Source organism: Danio aesculapii, chromosome 23, assembly GCF_903798145.1.
Source record: "Danio aesculapii chromosome 23, fDanAes4.1, whole genome shotgun sequence".
NCBI classification, from domain to species: Eukaryota; Metazoa; Chordata; class Actinopteri; order Cypriniformes; family Danionidae; genus Danio; species Danio aesculapii.
Genome location: NC_079457.1, coordinates 42,977,626 through 42,999,297, shown reverse-complemented (window position 1 = coordinate 42,999,297; position 21,672 = coordinate 42,977,626). Strand labels below are relative to the sequence as shown.

Sequence of the window (21,672 nt, the reverse complement as noted above, 5' to 3'; positions counted from 1 at the left end):
TGAGTTCTCCTCAGTTCTAATTGCTATGTTGTTATAAGTGTGGTTTGTTGTAAGCATTGGTAAAGTGCTCTGAGCGATTGTTTAAGTTGTTAGAGTGTTGCTACAGGTGGTTGATATGGTGCTGCTATGAGGTTTCTAAGAGTTTTTCTAAGTGATTGTTTAGGTGTTGTTGATGTTGATAGTGGTGAGCAGTAGTGGTTGTTTGAGGATTGCTTTGCGGTTTAAAGGCCAAGTGGTTCTGAGTGGTTTTTTGAGCATTACTAGTGTGATTAGTATTGCCACAAATCATAAGCTCTCCCACCCCTAAGCCTATATTTTTACAAATGTGGATATGTGGTAGGGCTGTACTATATTGAAAGAATCTGGCATTGCAGTATTTAGTTTTCTCCGGTTTAGGGGCTCCAGTTTCCCTTACAAGTCTAAAGACATGTGTTATAGGTGAATCGGTTAAGCTAAATTGGCCGTAGTGTATGTTTGTGAATGAGAGTGTATGGGTGTTTCCCAATGATGGGTTGCAGCTGGAAGGGCATCCGCTGCGTAAAACATGGGGATACGTTGGCTGTGGCGAACCCTGATTAATAAAGGGACTAAGTCGAAAAGAAAATGAAATGAATGACTTGAACAGCTCTCTTTGGAAATTATTCATTAATTTAGATTGATAGGGATGATGTTGCAGGGAAATGATTAATGCTTAAAATATAATAAACAAATTACAAGCATAGATAAATACAACAGAGAAAAGACAAAAGTGAAATAAACTGCTTTTCTGGGGAGTCTTAACAGTTTATTCAGATACAGAAATTGAATGATCAAATGTAAATGAAAGGAAATTAGTCTTTATTAGTCACTGAATACTTGAAGCTCCCTTACAATGCTCACACAATCGCAGGCCTTAAAAACACATGCAGATGATAAACTTTCACTCCATTACAGTTAAACTCTGTAGTGACTCTATACTCAACTATAATCCCTACTCAACACGGCACATCCCATATTGTGATTTTTGCAGATACACACATTGTGATATCGATACTAAAGCGATATGTTATTCAGCCCTAATATGCAGGTTTTAAGAACAGAGAACAATCTATTTTCTTTCATGAGCGTTTTGTTTAATAGTGTAACAATATGAGCCCCAAGACCCGTCTGTTATGCACTGATTGCAATGTAACACTCTGACTTAGCACGCATAATCCAGTTTGACATAAAAGCATAAACAACAACAAACAATTGTGTCTTTATAATTCAGAGCACACTCTTGTCTCTAAGCAGCTACATTTGCATTCCATTATGAAGCCAGATTGAGTCAAAGGGGAGGCTCTAAAATATGTTTTGACCATAACACTGGAAACAAAACCCTTGTGAGTCATCATTTGGTCCGAAAAACACCCAATCCTCACAAGCTTAAAGCCAAGACACCCTCCCTCTGATAACACATACTGCAAACACTGAACAGATGGACAAAATAATAATACACATCTGTTACACGCACTAAAAGTGTAAGCGTGTTGTAAGCCGAATCCCAAAGCAATAATGACAGCCTATATCTTTCTTTTTGTTAACCACAAAGCCAAGTTAAGCAACTATTACATCACTTTTTTGGCCATGTCTGACCAGTTGTTGGAACATTACATTTAGGAAAAGAAGCCAAAGTGCAGGAATACAGATTACAGACTCCACTGGATGGAGAAAAACAGATCATGTGATGAGCAGGATTACACATGTGACCATATGGTCTCTTCGGAGAATACGCAACTGAAAGTATTTCATACAACTAAATGTTTTAACTATGAAAGTGGCTTGTGCAAAGCAGTTACAGTATAGCAAAGAAGAAATTTATATGCTCGCATTTATATCTTTACATCTCTGCAGTTTTCTTTGGTGCACATTTACCTTATAAACCAACATAAGTTACTTCATAGCAGTCCAATATAAACTCACATGACTTGAAAATGGCTCTAAAGGTCAGTAATCATGCAATCCTCTGTGCTATTTATTTCAACAATCACAAAAACCAATAAAACAATGGTTTTACCATGCCGCTTGTTGTCCTCAACCCCCTCACTCCAGCAGAAGTATGAAAACCTCTTAGACCCGGCCAGGTGGATTTTGGGTGACCCTAAAAATTTCAGCGATTGCCTCATGCAAACAGTCTCCATAGCTGCAGGATGGTTGTGTGTCAAGAGCAGGTGGCATATGGTGCAAGAATTGCTCTGCTGCAGCATATGGTCAGTTACCTTGAGCGCTCAGGCGGTTTCCCAAGATCTCAAGAGATTAAGTGGGTAATGCCGTGTTCTCTCTAGGTAACTGTGTTTCAGTGATTTACACAATATACTGTTTTGTAATGTACCAGAACAAGTGACGTGCAGGGGTAAATACACTGTCATTATGGTTTCTCTGTATTTGAAAAGAGCGCACCCTAATGTGTCATGCACAGATACCCTTTGTTTGGGCTTGTTTGTGTCAGAGAGTGCAGTGAACAGTGTGATGTCACGTGACGCACCTCCTCAAACATCTTGGCAGGGCTACTAAATCATGACTACACACCACTGGGCTTGGAAGATCTGTACTTGAATAAGAGTATGTGGAGTAACAGCGTGTAGAAGCATATTCTTCTGTTAAATAAATAATTTCATTTTATTTTTAAAGATTCAAATATCTAATCAATTTATAATATCAATAAATACATGTTAGTAGAGCTGCACGAGAATGGAAAAATCTGGCATTGCGATATTTGGTTTTTCTGCTTTATATATTGCGATATGAATATGTATTTTTTAATCGAATACCTCTATTTGGAAAGCTTTCATTTCTTTAGATATATTAGAATGATCAAGTATTTTTCTATGCAGTGCATCTGCATAAATATAATATATTACAAGCATATATAAATACAACAGAGCAAAGATAAAAGTTAAATAATCTGTGCTTTATGGTCTTCTGTAAGTAGACTGTAAGTCTAAAAGTATTCAAGCACAGAAATTGAACAATCCTACATAAAATAACATGGTCAAAATTGTATAAATTATTTCAAAATAATCATATTTAATAATATCTTTATCTTTTAAACTTTAATAAATAATCTAATCTTGCGATGTGACTATTGTGGATACACACGATGCTCAAACGATATATCGTGCAGCCCTACATGTTATAAAAATATATCTAGGATGACATCCATCTTATAACTATAATATAAAATTAATAATTACTTGCATTAAAATAAGCAAATTATCAATAATTTTAAGACATTTAACACTTAATTTAAAATGTGATTTTTTTGGGGGGGGTCTGTATGTGTGTGTTTGTTTTTTTTGCCCCTTTCTAGAAAAAAGCAGAGCCTTTACAGTCTTTGTTTTGAATTCTCTAAACATGTTTGGTTTTATCAGGTCTATCATACTCGCATGACACAGCAGTTCATCATCATGTAAGTTTACTATCTGCATGCATGACAAAGCCTCCTGATAGTGTTATACTAAGTGTATGTCACGTAAACGTTTTAGAAAGTTGCTGGTAAATCTGGTCCAAGATCTGTTAAACATTTATTTCAGTAACTGCAAATAAACTGAATCCAAGCAGTGCTCTGTTAAGAATCTCCGTAAGCATTGCTTGTGAGAAGTTTTTGACATAACAATAAGGATTTAACAGTTTATAAATAATACTAAAATAAATTCATCATGCACTCGAAAAGATATTTTTGCTGCTTGTTCAATCTACTTATTTAAAATGAGCTGAAACAACACAACTCTTGAGATTTTTTTGGAACAACTTAATTGTTTTACATTCAATCCAAACAAATTTGTTAAGCTAACTTAATAAATTTGTGTTGGGACAACATAAATGAATTGTGTTGAAGCCTGCATTTTTTACAGTGTGAGTGGGCCCTCTTTGTCGTCTTTTTGTAAAATAAATTAAACTTTTTTTTTTAATTAACACATATGGAAAACAATGAGCAGCATGACACATGTACTAACCTTTTTCAGGAGGGGTAACAGACTGTGAAGATGCCATGAAGTTAATTTCTAGTCATGTCTACTCTCCTGTAAAAGAGAAAAATACAATGTCAACACATTTACTCTAATATGTTAAAGTCCTCAAACACACATGGTTTTTGAATGAGTTAAAGACAATGCCTTTAAACTGTAAAATATCTAACACAACACCCCTGAATAATGAACTCTGAACACCACAGAATTATGAATAATATTGCTGATAATAACTAAAGGAGAGATTACAGATAACTTCAGGGTGAAAATGTGAAATTCCTCAACATTGTGTGGCAGATTCAGGCTTGCCTTATACCGGCTGAATCCTCGCACAACATCTCCTCCCACATTTATGGGAAAAACTCTCTGCATGTGTCAGAACAACACGACTTAACCAATACAAACCACAACTCAAACAAGAGGAAAGACCAGAGGGAGACACAGAAAAATGTGCTGAAGAAACTTCACAATAGGCTGAGTTATGTCAGTACCACGCTGTACAAATATCCATTGAACAGTTGCCTGTATAACTCACTCTTTATGTGTATTCCATTTATTTATGCTTTCAAAGTGTTTGTATCATGGAGCCTTGATCTCTGCTCTGTCAACTTCTGTTGTTTCAAAATCTAAGAAAGTGACAGTAGTTCTTCAGTAGTTTGAACTATTGATTTGTATGGGTTGGTTGTGTAAATTACAGTACAAACCTCATAATGAGCTGCCAGAACTTTGTATGTTATTTCACAGTTGTATTTCTATATTATATTTATTACGCAATCTGAAGAGTTTAGATGCAAAAACCTCTAAATGGCGTCTGAAATTTTCCTCTGAAATTAAGATTTTTGTCAGGCTCCTGTGTGTATGTTCAGTAATATCACTTTATGGCAAATAATAAGTCCTTTTCCTGGTCTTTAAAGTGAAATATCTCAACATAAACAAAGGAAGCTGAGAAAAATGTTCATTTTTGATGGAAATTTCAGACGGCACTTCGTATAATGTTTCAAACTTAAAATGTCAACAACAAAAAAAGTCTCATTATAAGACTGAACTGAATTCTCTACATCAGAAGTTGTCTGAGCAGAGGTCAAGGTCTCATAATACAATTCAAAAGCAGAAATACACTTTTTCAATTCAAAACCATTGAAATAAATAATTTCAAGTCACAAAGCATTTGTATACAGTAAGTAATAAAAACTTTAAACAACATTAACCAACTTCAATTTATAGCCCCTATAGAGCTGAAATATAATGTATATATATATAAAGATTAAGTAAAATAGAGCTAATTAAACTTAACAGTTTAATTAACAAAAATGTTAACCTAGCAGCTAACTAAAGTAGCCAAAAAAATAAAGTCAGTCTAATAAAATTTATCAAAAATAATAAAAATTACTTAAATCTATATATGAATCTTTAAAAATTTCACTAAAATATCATAAAAGTTTACACATATTTTATTAAATATTTATTATGTGATATAATAGTGCACTGTAAAACCCAACTGTCAACTTTATCCAATGAAATGAGTGTAGTTAACTCAAAATTGACTGAAAGTTAGTTATACTCATTTAAAAAGAGTTTTTGATCTTCATATTGAAGGTAATGAGTTAATTAAACACTTCATTACTTCAACTTAAATGGAGTAAGTTCACAGTACTCAAAAAGATTAGTTTTTTTTTACTTAAATGGCTTGTAGCAATCGGTTTCCTCAAACAGTTTGAGTTGCCTCAACTTATTGGGTTTTACAGTACTCAGATGGTTTGAGTTGCCTTAATTTATTGGGTTTTACTGTGCTCAAAATGCTTTGTTTACTCAAATGGATTAAGTTCACAGTACTCATTAGGATTTGCTTTTGATCTTTAATGGTTTGTTGCAATCGGTTTCCTCAAATGTTACCATAACTTTTTGATTTTTACATCTGTTTTTAATCATTTTTGTTATTAGATTTTATTTTTCTTATACTTATAGTCTCTTTTATTCCTGTTTATGTAAAGCACTTTGAATTGCCACTGTGTATGAAATGTGCTATATAAATAAAAGTGCCTTGCCTTGTATATAATTAATACTGAAATTAATTGTTCTGCATGGATCCTTATTGCAATGAGTTTGACAGTCAGAAAGTGAATACCACCTTTAAATGCTCTGTAATTCGCTTTTGATAAAAGTGACAGCCAAACCCCAAGTGTTTATTCAAAGTCCCATATTGTTTCCTGATAGATAACCCTACAGCTGGAGGTCAGTGTGCATGAATTATTCACTAAAGAAGGCCAGGCTAAGGCCAGTGAATGAACAAAGGCAAAACAGCTTCTTTCCCTCTCCAAGAACACAGCAAGGTTGAATTGTTGAGAGTAAAGCACCGAGTAAGAGCTGAGGCCCAATGAATGGCCCAGCAAATCCTTACAAAGAAATGACACAGGCATCGCCTTGGACACAAGACACAATGAGACAGGCATCTGAACCTCCATATATATTTACTCTCCATGCCCGCTCTTTTTTACAGACCTTTTATCACAGAAAACCATCTCTACTTCCTGTTTAGGGTGCTGTGTAAATTTGCAATCAGTCAATACACTTGACAGAACTGATAAGGTAACACACAAACCTAACAGGCTGTAGCCTTGAGCTTAAAATAATGACCAAAAGGAGTGGTTTGATTCGAAATTGTCATCCCATGTGAGTCAGTGATATCAAACCACTGGATAACTGAAAGACAGAGCATGAACCTGGCCTCAGATTAGCTTTAGCACAGGCCTGATATTATGATTACCTTTTAAATGTCACAAATATACCATAGTAAAAGTCATTTTACAGAGCCACTAGTGCTGTCAGGTGAAATAGCTGTGTTTGAGGTATAGTCTATCCGGATGCTTAATTCTGCTCAGGGATCATTAGACTCTATTTATGTTTATGTCAAAATAGCATTAGCATTTTATGATTTGAAGCTACAATTATAACCATATCATTAATAAATATATATAAAAAGATTCATTTCACAAAAGAACAGCAAGTGAATTAACAGCACATTCTTATTATGGATTCAATATTGATTCAAGTGGTATGATTATTATGAACAATCATCTTTTCATCTGACAGTCTTAATGTTTTTGTTGTTGTTAATGATGTTTTTTGTATTAATCTACTGTATTAATTATCACTCCCCCCTAGTGAGTTGCATTGTTACATTTTGTACATGTAAAACAACCTAAGCACTGCATTTTTGAGCTCTTATTCCAAAGAAAGACTTACTCACAGGCCTGGCTTTAAGTCCCTTAAAATGTCACCCCTCTGATTTTGTCCTTATTGATCAGAGGCTATCAATACAAATCCATTGTCATGTCTGCTCCCATCTTTGCGCAGTGCAGCCATCTGTGAATGTAAAATTGATGACACCACTGTATCTTCCTCAGAAAGCACAACAGATTCAAACAGCTGATCTGCAGTCTTTTAGTGGAAGAACAAGTTCTGAGTCTCTCCCGGTGCATTAACTGACACGGCGAAAATGAGAACTCTTCTCCCTCTATTCTTTCACTCAGTCCCTCCCTTTTTCCTTTCTTTTCACTCACTCCTTCCCCCTGCCGTACATCAGGAGAGAGCCTCCATGTAAATATTCTCAGGAACAACCAGCCAATGAAAGACGAGCAGGGCTGCAAACCAACCAATCAATGGCTACTTCCAGTTTTCTTTCAGAAATTCCATGCTGCTGGATTCAGAAAGTCTGTGATTATTTTTTCCTACTGTGTCCCAAAAGTAAATGTAAACCATTTTTTATTAAATATTTGACTAATGGCGTACACAACAACTAATGGTGTTAAACATTATAAAGCAAAGAATTCTGTTTATTATTTCCTGAACTGTATTTATTTCCTCCCTGAAGTTACTTTAAATGTCAGTCAAGTTAAACAAGATAAACCAGGTTGTTTTTGTCCTTTTCACCTCTATTAAAATATCCTGGTTTAAATAAGTTAAAATGCATCATAATGTTTGTATTTCCTATGACAAGCCATTTTGAATTAATTTATTTCCAGGATATTATTAAGAAGTGTAATTATGATTTGCGAATTGCAGTTTATTGTCATATTGCGTAAAAGATATTTACAGCTATTACAAATTATTGATTAATATTTTTTTATATTATTTCGATTTCTGTCTTTTTGATATCAAGGATTTATGTTTTTATTAGTGAAGTAATTCTTACAAAATCTTTGTAACAAAAATTACCATTTGAGATTAACTGCCCCACCAAGAAAAACAATTTTGGATTGCATTTCTTAACTCCTAATGTTGCTAGTTAACACACTCAGTGCATTTTTTACAACACATCTCATAATTTCTAAAATATAAACTACTACCAAACGGTAGATATGTCGGATTATGGTAAAAGAACTGGAATTATTACATACTAAAAAAATCTGATAATATGAAGTGTTAGACCGATTTATGAAAACAAAATTATTAAAAGAAAAGATTTTAAAAAGATCTTTATTTTTGAAGTATGGCATAAAAATTTTCAGATTCTCACTTAACATGTTTTTTTTTTTGTTTTTTGTTTTTACAATAAAAACAAAATCAAGTGTAGTAGTGCAACAGGATTATGTTTGTATGTTTATTTTGTAAACCAACAATGCTGTGTGTGTAAAACAGTCAAAATATGGTCAAGTATTTAGTAAAGCGAGCAGTTAAAGGGTTAAGAATGATTTTAACTGTTAAAAATAAAACTGTTGAAATCAAAAATTCATATTCTGGAGTAGGCCTACACATATTCCATATCTAAAACATAACTGTATGTCCTTTAATTTACCTTATATTGTGGTTATTTATCCAGGGTGAGAATTTGAGAGGGGCTCAGCTCTTTAATTATCAAGAAATAGTTTGCTCAGATCTGTATCTTAAATAATAATATTAAGAATAAAAATTATAGATAATATTAGCATACATTTGACAACCCCTATGATGATTCAACCATTCTGAAAGCATGATTGCACCCTCCAGTCTATGCAGGGAAATATTCAGTCAACTTTAAAACGAGTCTGAAACTTGCAAGTCTAGTCTTTTTTTATATATATAAAATAGATGTTTGTGTTTACAAATAACCCAAAAGTAAAGTAAAATTAAACATGTAATTTGTTTATGATGGTGCTCTTACATTTTATCCTACCCATCAGATTATGATACCAACACTGTATTTGGATGGTTCTGGGATTGAAGTTAGAGATTAGGTAGGTTAGGGCGATATTACAGCTTCATACCACACTATACTCCAAATAAAAATTTACACTGGTAGCAAAATCTGATGAGTAGCATAATACTTTTGGAAATGGAGGCAGGACAATATGACAAGGTAAGACAAATCGACAGAACACCGGCCATCATCAATCCTCACACTTACCATATTAGTAACCAAGAACACCCTCGTGTCTAAGCAAAACAGATGATTATGAAGACTAACGTAGATATATATCTAAATATTTTCTACGCTCTTTGGTAAAACTAACAAAAACGTCGAAACCGGTCAAAACACACATCTCAGAATGGACAAAATGCATATCCTCCCAATCAGCAGAGGGCGCTATACAGTCTATTTTATCCAGCTCGAAATTTGTAGTTCTCTTAGCACTGAATCCCTCCCTCGTGTGTTTGTTTTGTGGACTACACGCTCACTGTCATGAAAGTTACATGAGTGCTTTAACTGTACATTTGGACCTAAATTAACTTAATAAATACACATAGGAAAAATACATTTAAGCCTAACGTTCAACGTGTCCGTCCCATCATAACGCAGGTAATCTTGCGATCTTTAAGTAAGAAACTTTTTGCGAGTTTCTACACTTAATGACAATAAAATCCGCTTAAATGTGTGTTTTTGGGGTATTTTAAATGTGAAATTCAGCGTTCGGTCCAGACAGATGTGTGCTGTGTAAAGCCCTGAGTGTGCGCTGCACCCACGTGGTTTGATCGCGAGGCTGCGAGTCTTTTGTTCCGAATCAATCAAAAAAACGAGGAAGACGGACAGACATAAGTAGAGCATCTGAATCAGGAAATCTACTTATATAATAACCGCATCTTTCAGCACAACAGACCAACCTGCAGCCTCTGAACTTGACACATTTATAGTCCTACAACTTTAATATTTGTATTTAAAGTAGAAGGCGGAAAGTTTTACTCAGGTAAGTTATGATATTCACGATGTTTATGAATGCGGCTTCGGATGCAAATGCAGTGTAGCATGCTAACACGGCTACGTCTGCATCGTACACATCTGTAAACGTTAACGTTTCAAATGCACTAAGTTTACGGCTTGGGTTGTTTTAACGGGACAGGGCAAATGTATAACACGTGGGTAATGGAATAGTTTAGTTACTAGTTTGGTTGAAGCACAGCGGTGCTAGTTGGCTAACCGGCGGCTGCGTTATAAAACATAACAAAGAAACAAATGGAGACTGAGTGAGACAGACGCGTTGCTGCTGATTCTTTTGTTGCAGCATTGCTAGTCTGTTAGCATAGCACATGACATCTGCTTTCATGACGCTTTATGTTTATATTTTTGATAAATACGCAGAAATACTAATTAGCGCAGATGTTTGTGTTTTCTTAAGGTTTCTTTAGCTGTGAGATAATTGGGAATTTGGAGCAGAAGAAGAAATGAATCAGACTGTTTCTTCATTCGAGTGTTTTCGGCTCGTTTGATTCTTTTTTTCTGTCACATTATGATCTGTACTGAACACTGATTGCTTACTACATTTCTTTTGCTTTATTGTAGGATTTTGTACTATGCCACGCAAGAAGGTGACAGATGTGTCCGGGAACGGTGGATTGAAGAGGAAAAGAGGAGGTGGAAAGAAAAAGGAAAGAGAGTTCAGCAGTGATGATGAGTTTGATGACTTTGAACAGGAAAACACCAAGAAACCTGGGAAACCAGCAGCTAAAGCGGGTCTGCAACCGGTCACTGTGGCTGATGATGTGAAGGAGAAGATTGTAAGGATGCCTCTTGCATACATCAGTCTGTGTAGAGAAAGATCTTTGTAAAATTATGATAATATACAGAGAATATATTCAAAATTGAATGTATGCATTGTCACTGATCTGAAAACAAAATGCTTTTTGGTTGCGATTAGTTGTCTTGTCTTCCTATTGATGTTATCTGCATAAACCTTAAAAAAAAAAAAAAAAAATATATATATATATATATATATATGTATATATATATGTATGTATGTATGTATAATTTTTTAACGTCTTTTTAAACTTATTAATTTATTTTACATAAAGTTTAAGAATTATATTATTGGATTGTTCATAGATTTATTATTTTTTCCCCCTGTTGTGCAGAAACTCGAGGTTCCCAAAGTTAAAGGTCAGCTGCTCGTTTTTGGGGCCACCAATTGGGACCTGATTGGCAGAAAAGAAGTGCCAAAACAGCAAGGTATGATCACATTTGAGCCAGAGATATCTGTGATAGATGTTAGTTTGGGAGGCGTTAGGAAAGCAGTTTCGTCTTGAGTGAGTCATGTGTTAATCTTTTAATAGGACACTGAGACAGCAGATTTTAGTTGGTGGTTTTGTTTTTTTCTGAAGTAGTTCAGTGCTGTTTCTGACTTGATGGCCAATGGGACGTCCTGGTTGCTTAAGTGTATTAAGATTTAAAGGGAATAAGTTCTGGCATCCTCAGCCCTTGCAAATTGAGATGAAGTGGGTAATGTAAACCTCTACTAATAAAAGTGCTTTTTTTAATTGTAATTTATATATATATATATAATATATATATATATATAGTAAGTACAAGTATCTTAGCAGGACAGCCATAATTCTACCCAACCAATGAACTTGTCTTAATCCATTGTTGCGCTGAAAGTTTTTATTTATTATATTTATTTATTTATTTTTTAAACCAAGAAAATAATATTTATTAATAAAGGGACAGTTTTTCGGCACGCTTGGTTATATGAATTTCTTAAGTTAAATGAAATTTTTTTCCTGTTGGAACACAAAAAAATATTCTGAAGATCAGCAAGAAAAAAAGCTGTTGACATGCAAAGCGTTTTTGTTTCTACAATGGAAGTCACTCATTTACTCATCCTCCAGTCAATGTCAGAATGTTCATTTTTGGCAGAACTATTCATTTAAGATTAGTAAACAAACTACAACTTTATTTTTAAATGGCAAATTTTTGTTCATGTCAAAATTGAAACACAGCATTAAAAACAAAATTCTTCTCTTAAAAATGTGTAGATACTGATCAGTGTTGCCAGATATAGCTGACTTTTTCCAGCCAAAAGCTGTCCAAAACCCACCCACACGCACAAAAAAACCACCCAAAATATTAGATTAATATTTTATAAAATTTGAAAATTAACCTAGTTACTTTATCTGTCATAATTTAACCATACGGCAACTAAAACCTGCAGTCACATAACCACAACATAACCGGATCACATCGAAACCCTGCCCTCCTCTCACCCACACGCTGTAGTGTAATTACCTATTCGAAATAAGGTATACATTCGTCTTATTTGCCATTTTTAATTCTTTTTAACATAATTACTTGCTGCTTGCTAATCAGACAATGCTTCTATGTTTGTTCATGCTGTCAAATGAGGGAAAAAATGATTGATAAATAGTGTCATGATAAACCGCTGTGAGTTTAACTGCAGGCGCTGCGTGAAGCGCGTGCACGAGAAGGGGGGTCAGCTTTTGATACAACTTTCCCTCACCCCTTGCGGATGGGCCCACGTGGTTTGCTGGTCACTACTAACTGAATGAAGTAGGAGCACACAGTTATTTTTTATTAGATAAGTTGCATATAAAATGAACGTTCCAAAACCGCCCAAATTTTGTCAACCTGCCAATGCCATTTTTACCCTCGAAATCAAATTCTAAACCCCCAATTGTGCGGGAACCCACCCAATCTGGCAACACTGATACTGACATTTAAGGTATTTTTATATACTCTTCAAAGTATTGAGGGTCAGTGAAGCTTTTACAAATGAAACATTCTTGTACAGAAAACCAACCAGGTGCAAAGACTGACTTCACGCTTAAAATATAAAAGAGGAAGTGTGTGGGTTGCAGCCAGTTATAGATATCAGCTTTTAAGTATTTGTTTTTCTCAATTCGTTTTTATTTTTTGCAGCTGCTTTCAGAAACCTTGGTCAGAATCTGTGGGGTCCACATCGCTATGGATGCCTCAATGATGTCCAGGTTAGTTGTGTGGTGTCTGGACCTTGCGCTGCCCACAGTCTCATAATCACCACAGAGGGCAAACTCTGGAGCTGGGGTGAGTGAACCTGTTTTATTTAAGACCTTAACTTGGCCTCACATCACGGCTATTGTCAATTTTTTTTACTACTTAAAATAAATAAACTTCATGCATTAAATTACATGAAAACCTTTTTTTTCTGATTTGCTCATTTGCTGTCTCTCAGGTCGTAATGATAAAGGACAGCTGGGTCACGGAGACACTAAAAGATTGGAGGCCCCAAAACTGATTGAGGGCCTGGGGGAGGAAGTGATTGTAGCAGCTGCTTGTGGTAGAAACCACACCTTGGCTTTAACAGGTAGGCTACCATTTGCTGTATGTCAAGGATATTTCCTATAATTGTTATAATAATCTAACTACATTGTGGCATTCTTTATGCTTTGTCTGACAGAAAATGGTACTGTCTACACCTTTGGAGAAAACAAACTGGGGCAGCTAGGCCAGGGCAATCAGACCGATGCAGTGCTCAGCCCAGCTACAGTAAGACTCTGTTCAACCTATGGCTCCTTTCCACTGAGCGGTACAGGACTCTTATTTCTGTACAGTACTCCTTTTTTGCGACCCTTTTGTAAGGTTTGATAACAGGTAACTAAAAAGGTGGAGCTAGACTCACTCCAGAACAATGATTGATTTATAGAGAACTGTCTCTTGCCCAAGCTACAAGAGGAACAACAAGATCGGAAGTGATTTTATTTCATACAAAGCCAAAACACAACTCTGTAATAATACAATGACAGTGTGTTCGAGTCCCCTCTGGAATCGGGTCCACTTAGGACCCTGTTGTAAATGCCTATTATTTATTGTGTAAAGCTAACATTTATATATGTAAATAGGGCTGTGCGATTTGGGGAAAATATCTAATTGTGATTTTATTTTTTATTTTATTTATTTTTATAATCATTTTGACATTGCGATTTTGATTTGATTTGCTTTTTATTTTTTGTATAGTCAAGCTTTAGCTCAATCTATATCGCAGCTTCTTACTGCTTAAATGCAGTGAGTGTTCATTAAAAAAGGAACTGAAAAGATATTAACTTAAACATTTATACAAATTTATGTTTGAATATTCAGAAATTTAACACATTTTTCTCTACAACAAACCGTAAACACAAATAAAATGACCTTACCTTTCTGTAAACAATTTGAACTCAAATTAGGGTGATGGTGTAGCTTATTATTAAGAAAATGATAATAATTATAAAATAGATACACTCAGCAAACTAACATGACTGAAACAACTCTGAAATTGTACTTTGCTGTTGCTTGCTACTAGATTGTCATTGGCAATACTTTAAGTTGACTTTAGCAAGACACGTCTCATATAGCTGCCTGTGGTGCTTTTTTAGGTGCTGGTTGTTGCATTTCCTTGTGCTGTGGCAGCAATTCTAAGACCGCTCTTACCAATTACCTCTTTTTGTTCAGTGTCTGTGACTTTGAAACCAAAATATTCCCAAATTACAGATGTCCTGTTTTTCTTTTTGATATTAATTCATCTAGTAATTCTTCTGAAACGGCAAACCCTATCATCCCATTTGTCCTCACTTTCCTGTTTGTTTGTTTTGATTGTGGGTGTTCCGCATAGTTTGGTTGCGCAATTCTGAGTGGGCTGAATAAAAGCGTGCTCACTCAATTGGCTAGTAGGAATATCACACACAGACAGCAGTCACACATTTGCTCTGGGCAATTAAATAATACATATATTTTGTATTGCAGCCTCTAGTGATTTTAGATAATTGCAACACTTAAAATCACCATTGCGATTCGATTTCGATTAACTGTACAGCCCTAATGTATATGTAACTTTCCAGGGTTGACCTGAGCTTAAACAACACTTGTTGCCGTCTTGTGACACAGCAATATTCCAAGGAGCAAGAACAGGATCTAGACTAAATGTATACCATTTAAGGGGCCATACACGTCAAGTTTAAAAATGTTTGAAAAGCGCAATGCATGCGGCATTGTCTCAATTTGTAAACGCTTGCTTCAGACCCATATTTGTAATGACAAACTTGAGTGCACAAAAAAACCTGTTCAGGGACTAGCTAAAATCTGGCATACACCATACCTTCCAAGTGCGGTGTTATTAACACTAGTGCATTTCACAAGCCATTAGGGTTTATGTCCACATGGTATTAACATGTTGTATTGATCTAGTCTCTATCACCATCTTCTCAGCCACAATGTTCACATTAGGGGGCAAAAGGCATTGAATGCATTTCGATGATTGTCTATGCTACAAAACGCAATCAGATTGCAACAACCCCTGAAAATGGTAAACAAATTCAACACTATAGACCATTTATTGACCAATTTTATTTGACAAATAATTGGATTAGAAACTCTATTAGAATTATAAAGTAACATTTCATTGTTTAAGATTTCATTGTTTAAGTCTTTCAAGACATCAGTTAAGTTGTATTTAACTGTAATGTTATATACAAGTCTTATAGGGTTCCTTTTTTATAACCTGGTGGAAATGGTCCTTACTCAAGGGTGCTTGGCTTGAACATGTTCCTTGTTGTTTGTATGCTCTACAAAACGTCTGCCTTAATTTGCCTTCAGATCCAGTACAACGGACAGCCGATTGTCAAAGTGGCCTGTGGAGCAGAGTTCAGTATGATCGTGGACTGCAAGGGAAATCTATACTCTTTTGGCTGCCCAGAATACGGACAACTTGGTAAGCAAGTGCCATCTCTTAGCTGAAATACAGTTATGAAATGCATCTGTTTGGATAATTCGCATTCATTGTGTTTTTTACCTAATAGGGCATAACTCTGATGGAAAGTTCATTGCTCGTGCCCAGCGCATTGAATTCGACTGTGAGCTGATACCTAGACGAGTGGCCATTTTTATTGAGAAGACCAAGGATGGCCAAGTGCTTCCTGTGCCCAATGTTGTGGCTCGGGATGTAGCATGTGGCGCTAATCACACGGTGAGTAGTGTGGAAACTGTGGTGCAGGTCAGACATGGATAAATTGAGACTCACTTATATTGTTGTTTCCACACAGCTGGTGTTGGATTCTCAAAAGCGTGTGTTTTCGTGGGGATTCGGTGGATATGGACGTCTTGGCCATGCTGAACAGAAAGATGAAATGGTCCCTCGATTAGTCAAGCTGTTTGACTTCCCTGGACGTGGTGCAACTCAGATATACTGTGGATATCAGTGTTCCTTTGCTTTGAGTGAAATGGGTAAGCATCTGATTCCGCTCTGAAAAAGGACATGTCTAATATCCATCGTGTGTTTGTGGTTAATGCTGCTTCTCGTTTCTCAGGCGGCCTGTTTTCTGGGGAGTGACAAATACGTCCCGTGAGTCCACCATGTACCCTAAAGCTGTACAGGACCTGTGCGGATGGAAGATTCGCAGTTTGGCCTGTGGGTGGGTAAAGCAGGCTCTGAATGTGTTATGAGACATTTTGAAATGTTTGTAAAAAAAGTTGATAAGATGTTTTCTCTATATCCTCACAGGAAGAGCAGTATTATCGTAGCAGCTGATGACAGCACCATTAGCTGGGGACCATCACCCACATTCGGAGAGCTGGTAAGATTGTCCTTTCTGTCTAAATCATGACTAGTTGTTGTTTTTTAATTTTAATTTTTTTATTTTATTAAATTATTTGCTTTTATTCAGCAAAAATACATTAGATTCATTAGAGGTGTAAACCTACACTGGTCTCATGGTTCGGTTACAATTATCATGCCATTGATTCGGTTCAATTAAATATCACGGTGCATTGACGATGCTTTACATACACCATTTTAGTTCACATCACTAGAATTCTTGTATTAAAATGTATAATTCATAAATACATTTTGTATGTATTTGTAATACAATCTTGTCCTTTAATACAAGCAGTCAGACATATGAACTGTAGCTTTAATGTTACCTGCTCAAAGAAAAAACTTTTTGATTGTATCAAACAACATTCAAGTAAATGCACAGAACAACATGAGCATTTAAAACAAATAAACAAACGTAAAAATTATCCCGCTTTTTAAACCATGTGGATTGAGTTGTTAAACACATATGATTGGTTATGAGCGATTGGCTCTGATGCTGTTCACCAATAAGTGACACTGTTAAACGGATGCAGTGATCACAGCTGATCCATGAAACATCACACCAGCAAGTCAAAGGTCCACAGTGAGAGAGAGAGAAATGGAGTTTACTTTCATTTTCTCCACAGCAGTGAAATGGGGGGCTTCTGCTGTAACTTCAGTGTCAGTGAATGACTGTGCAGCAAATACGCAGTGAATTGTGCAGAGTTTCTGCATTTTAATTACTCACTCACCTCCCTTGCCATAGTATTCTACCACGACATCGCGCATGAGATAATTGACATCAATACATAGTAACCGGTTATGATCTATTACTGATATTAAATTGTCTGCATTGCGGTGCACCGAAGAAACAACTCATTTTTACACCCTTAAGATTCATAAGTGGTGACATCATCTTTTCACATTATAGCTGCGGTCACACTGGGCTTTTCTCCCCATAGACTTCCATTTCAAACGCACACGAATGAGTAAGACCGTAAACGCAAGCTCATGCGACAACTTTCGCAGTTTGCTGCGTTGCAAAGTTCAAGCTTTTTCAACTCTGACCTGCGAAATTGCATCACTTGACTGTGTGAGACCAATCCATGTTAAATCATTTTAAACATTATTTGCACAAGCAAGTACATTTAGTATTGTCCACTTGTATTCAGACTGACAAAAACGCATCTTAATATCAGGTGTAAACAGGCCTTTAGAGTGACCTCTGAACAATTGTGTGACCGTGAAGACTGCTGTAGAGGCAGTGCAATGCAAATATTAAAATAAACTATGTATTAATATTATACGGGTGCATCTGATTCCATCTGACATTAGCAAAATTAAATTTACCAGACCAATTTTGCCTTTTAAAAATCATCAAAAGGGATAACTTGATGGACAAACCAGTCAGTAAGATTGTTTTACATTGATTCAAATATTATTGCAGAAAGAAACTGCTATTGACCAGTCTGCATCAAGAACCAGTACTATCCATTTTAGAATCCACAATATTGACCTTATTCTGTAATGCTGAAGTGCTCTCGTCTTTGCAATTTTTGTTTTAGAGCTTCTGATTCAGTTGCCTATGGAAGAAATGACTGGGAATAATAGAATACTTCAAAATATCAGTTTGCAACATCGAGCAGCATGACAAGCTTTTTAAATGTTTTTAATGTTTATTGAAAGCCAATGAGACTGGAAGCGTCAAGCCAAAAAGACAAGCATTTCACAATTTCGCAAAACACTGTTATGTAAATAAATACACATAAATGGCATGAACTTGCTTTTTTTATTGTCTGAAACTAATTCCAAAGCTTTCGTATTGTAATGAATGTCAATAAGCTTCTCATGCAAATATTGCTTTTTTTTTTTAGGGCTATGGTGACAACAAACCTAAGTCATCCACCACTGCCCAAGAAGTCAAAACTCTGGATGGGGTGTATTCCGAGCAGGTGCTGTTCAAAACATGACTTTTTCCAGAATTATTTTCCTGTGTGTAAAAGGTATGACTCTGCAACTGAATACTGAATTTTTTTAAGGTGGTGATGGGCTATTCGCACTCCCTGGTTATTGCTCGGCAAGACACCGAGCAGGAGAAGGAGAAGCTGAAGAAGCTGCCCGAATACAATCCACGCACTCTCTGATGTGACCCCGCTCATTTCCTCCAGGGGCTTTTTGAAAGAAAATCCTCTGTTCGATAGGTCACCTGGGTAATCACAGTATGGTTGGGATGGGATCGTTTATTTTTTCCTTTATATTTTGGACATCAATTTACATTTTTGAGAGACAAGCCAGGTGTCGGATGAAAGTGTTGAAGTTGCTTTAACTGATCTGTGTAGGCTGTGGCGTTTCAGATGCTAAATGTTTTAAATACACAATAGAGCCAGCAGCCGCTCAAAGCACTCGGATTCCACTGGATCCTTCCCTTTTACTTATACATTCCTAATGGAAGTTTATCACTTATTGTAACTTAATTGTTTTGTTTTTGTTTTTCCATAACAATGACTGTGAGATCCGTGTCTGCTCTCTTCCAAAAAAAAACAAAACAAACTGGTGCTAAATCGTTTTAATGCAGACTATCAATGGGCTAGCGGTTAACTAAAAGATGACAAACTCACTCCATTCTTGTGCCTTTCTAAGTGAGGTGATTCAGGCTGAGGAAGTTCAGTTAGTCCTAGGACAACTCATGCATTATGGGGCACTTCACCCTTCTGAACATCACTTCCATCTCCGTTATATCATCAAATATAAGAGCATCATTTTCCACACCATGTAGCTAATGAGTTGTTGGGTTTTTCTCCCCTCTCCCCCATCCATGTTTAAAAGACAGACTCCTGTTAATCTGATCAGGGAAGTATTATCAACTCCTACAATGCAAATGAGACATCAGCTGTGAGATTTTTATTCAATTCATTCTCCCTTTTCTAGAAATGTAAGTCATTAATGTTCATCGCTTGTATTGTAAACTACAGAAATGCTGTTCTCACGTGTTGATGTTAGCATGTTTTGGAAATTCTTTGGACTTGATGTTGAGAAGAGTCGGATTGTCCTGTAATCTGGGACCACAGTGTCTTTACAGAGCATCATTTTCTGAAATACTGTGCCATTTCTTTGTTCACCTGGGCTTAAACTGTGATGGCATTTTTTCTTTCATCATCTGGAAGTCCATGCAAGAGTCCATCCACTGTTTGTGGGTGAGCGACAAGCTCATGTGTGTTATGTTGTGTGAAAACAGCCATTTTAAATTGTGTACTTCAAAAGAAATGTTCATTGGTTTAGGCAGTGTGTTTCCAGGAACTGGAATTCCAACTCATGCTTTGATTTTCTTAAATGTTATTTTGTTTTCTTAATATTAAATAAAAGTTAATGTAAATTGGTATTTGGTGCTGTAGTTTTTCTTTCATTGTATGTTTTCAGCTCTAAAGTGAAAGTTAACCCTACTTTCTAAATGCGTGAACCATTTATCTGAGTGCATGATTCTTTATTTCAGTGTTTATAATTGAAGGTTTTTTTGTTATATGATAGACTTCTCTCGTATGTGCAGGATTTCTCCAATTATTTTTTTACATTGATCATCTTATTTGTTCTTTTTGGTAGTTTGTTCTACTGGCTGCATGTCAGAATATGCACTGTAAAAAAAAAAAAAAAAAAAAAAAAAAAGTGGACAACTTAGTTTTAAGGCAACCAGCCTCAGGACATTTTTGAGTTTACTCTACTTAAATCGAGTCAAGTGCAGTACTTGGGTTGAAAGTTGAGTCAACTCAAAAGCACTGCAGCAAGTTGCCTTACAATTTTGAGTTGTCAACTTTTTTGTTCATGGTGTGGTAGAAAACATGTCATGATTTCATTGTGACTTTGAATGTATTCGTAAGTATAATGAGTAAGGATCAATGACATTTAATGTCTACAACAAGGAGAAAAAGCATATAAATGCAAGTGTCTACTAAAAAAACACAAGAAAAAAATGACTACTGTTTGGGTAAATTATTTTTCTATCATTACAGAACTTAATAATTGTAAAACTTGAGTAAAATCTAGTGGTTAAAAGTATTTCTGTATATTGTGATTCTTATACATTTATTGATTTGTCATTAATTCATGGTCAATATGCCTAACTAATTTCTTTGGGGTAAATAAATGATTACACCGTCTAAAATGTAAGTGGAAAGCATCCTGTTAATCATCATCAAAATATGGGATAATCATGTTTTGCTTGTGGTCATATACAGATGTATGGGGAAAACCCTATACATTTTCATTTAGCAACACACAGCAACCATGCCTCCTTTAAAAAACTAAATCATGTTTTCATATGAATTTACTCCGATATATGAATTCGCTAAAATAAGCCACCAATATATAGAATAGTTGTTTTTTCATGAGATCGGACTGACACAAACTGATGAAATTGTCATTCATTTTCCTTCAGTTTAGTCCCTTCAGGGGTCACCACAGCTGAATGAACTGCCAACTTATTCAGCATATGTTTACAATGGATGCCCTTCCAGCTCACACTCATTCATACACATACACTACTGCCAATGTAGTTTTTATTCATTCACCTATAGCGCATGTCTTTGCACTGTGGGGGAAACCGGAGCACTCTAAGCAAACCCACGTAAACACGGGGAGACCACAAGGCCAACCTCATACAAATTACAATGAGTATATGACCAATTGTTTGGGATTAAAGATACACTAAAAATGTTGGGGGGGAAACCCTCAGAATATATTGCTTTGTGTTTAACAGAAGAAATTTTCTTAAATATATGTTAGAAAAAGAAATTGAAATTTTTTACACATCCCACCCTCACCCTTCAGAACGACTTGAGCAGTTTCAGATCATTACATTCTTCACTCTGCTACAATTCTGATGTGTCTGTTTATTATACATCCTG

The 21,672-nt window shown here is 35.7% G+C and overlaps 2 protein-coding genes across 5 annotated transcripts in view; one reads left to right on the top strand and one right to left on the bottom strand.

Annotated features, from left to right (window-relative positions):
- arhgef10lb (Rho guanine nucleotide exchange factor (GEF) 10-like b) overlaps positions 1 to 7,485 on the bottom strand; it is an 89,225-nt gene extending 81,740 nt beyond the window's left edge. For 2 of the 4 annotated variants that reach the window (XM_056449212.1, XM_056449214.1), the window contains exon 1: positions 2,036 to 2,255. In XM_056449212.1, coding sequence (XP_056305187.1) covers positions 2,036 to 2,225 — 190 coding nt within the window. In that variant the 5' untranslated portion in view covers positions 2,226 to 2,255. Of the gene's footprint in view, positions 1 to 2,035; positions 2,256 to 3,974; positions 4,041 to 7,229 lie in introns of those variants that run through there. The other 2 variants (XM_056449216.1, XM_056449215.1) reach the window with 2 other exon arrangements.
- Positions 7,486 to 9,959: 2,474 nt separating this feature from the next.
- On the top strand, positions 9,960 to 20,153 carry rcc2 (regulator of chromosome condensation 2). The gene is given in 14 exon segments (XM_056449360.1): positions 9,960 to 10,147; positions 10,741 to 10,955; positions 11,310 to 11,403; positions 13,111 to 13,254; positions 13,403 to 13,534; positions 13,628 to 13,716; positions 15,799 to 15,913; positions 16,002 to 16,168; positions 16,245 to 16,425; positions 16,509 to 16,514; positions 16,517 to 16,613; positions 16,703 to 16,775; positions 18,649 to 18,726; positions 18,814 to 20,153. Coding segments are annotated over 13 exon segments (1,485 nt in total). The 5' UTR covers positions 9,960 to 10,147; positions 10,741 to 10,751; the 3' UTR covers positions 18,919 to 20,153.
- The last annotated feature ends 1,519 nt before the right edge of the window (positions 20,154 to 21,672 follow it).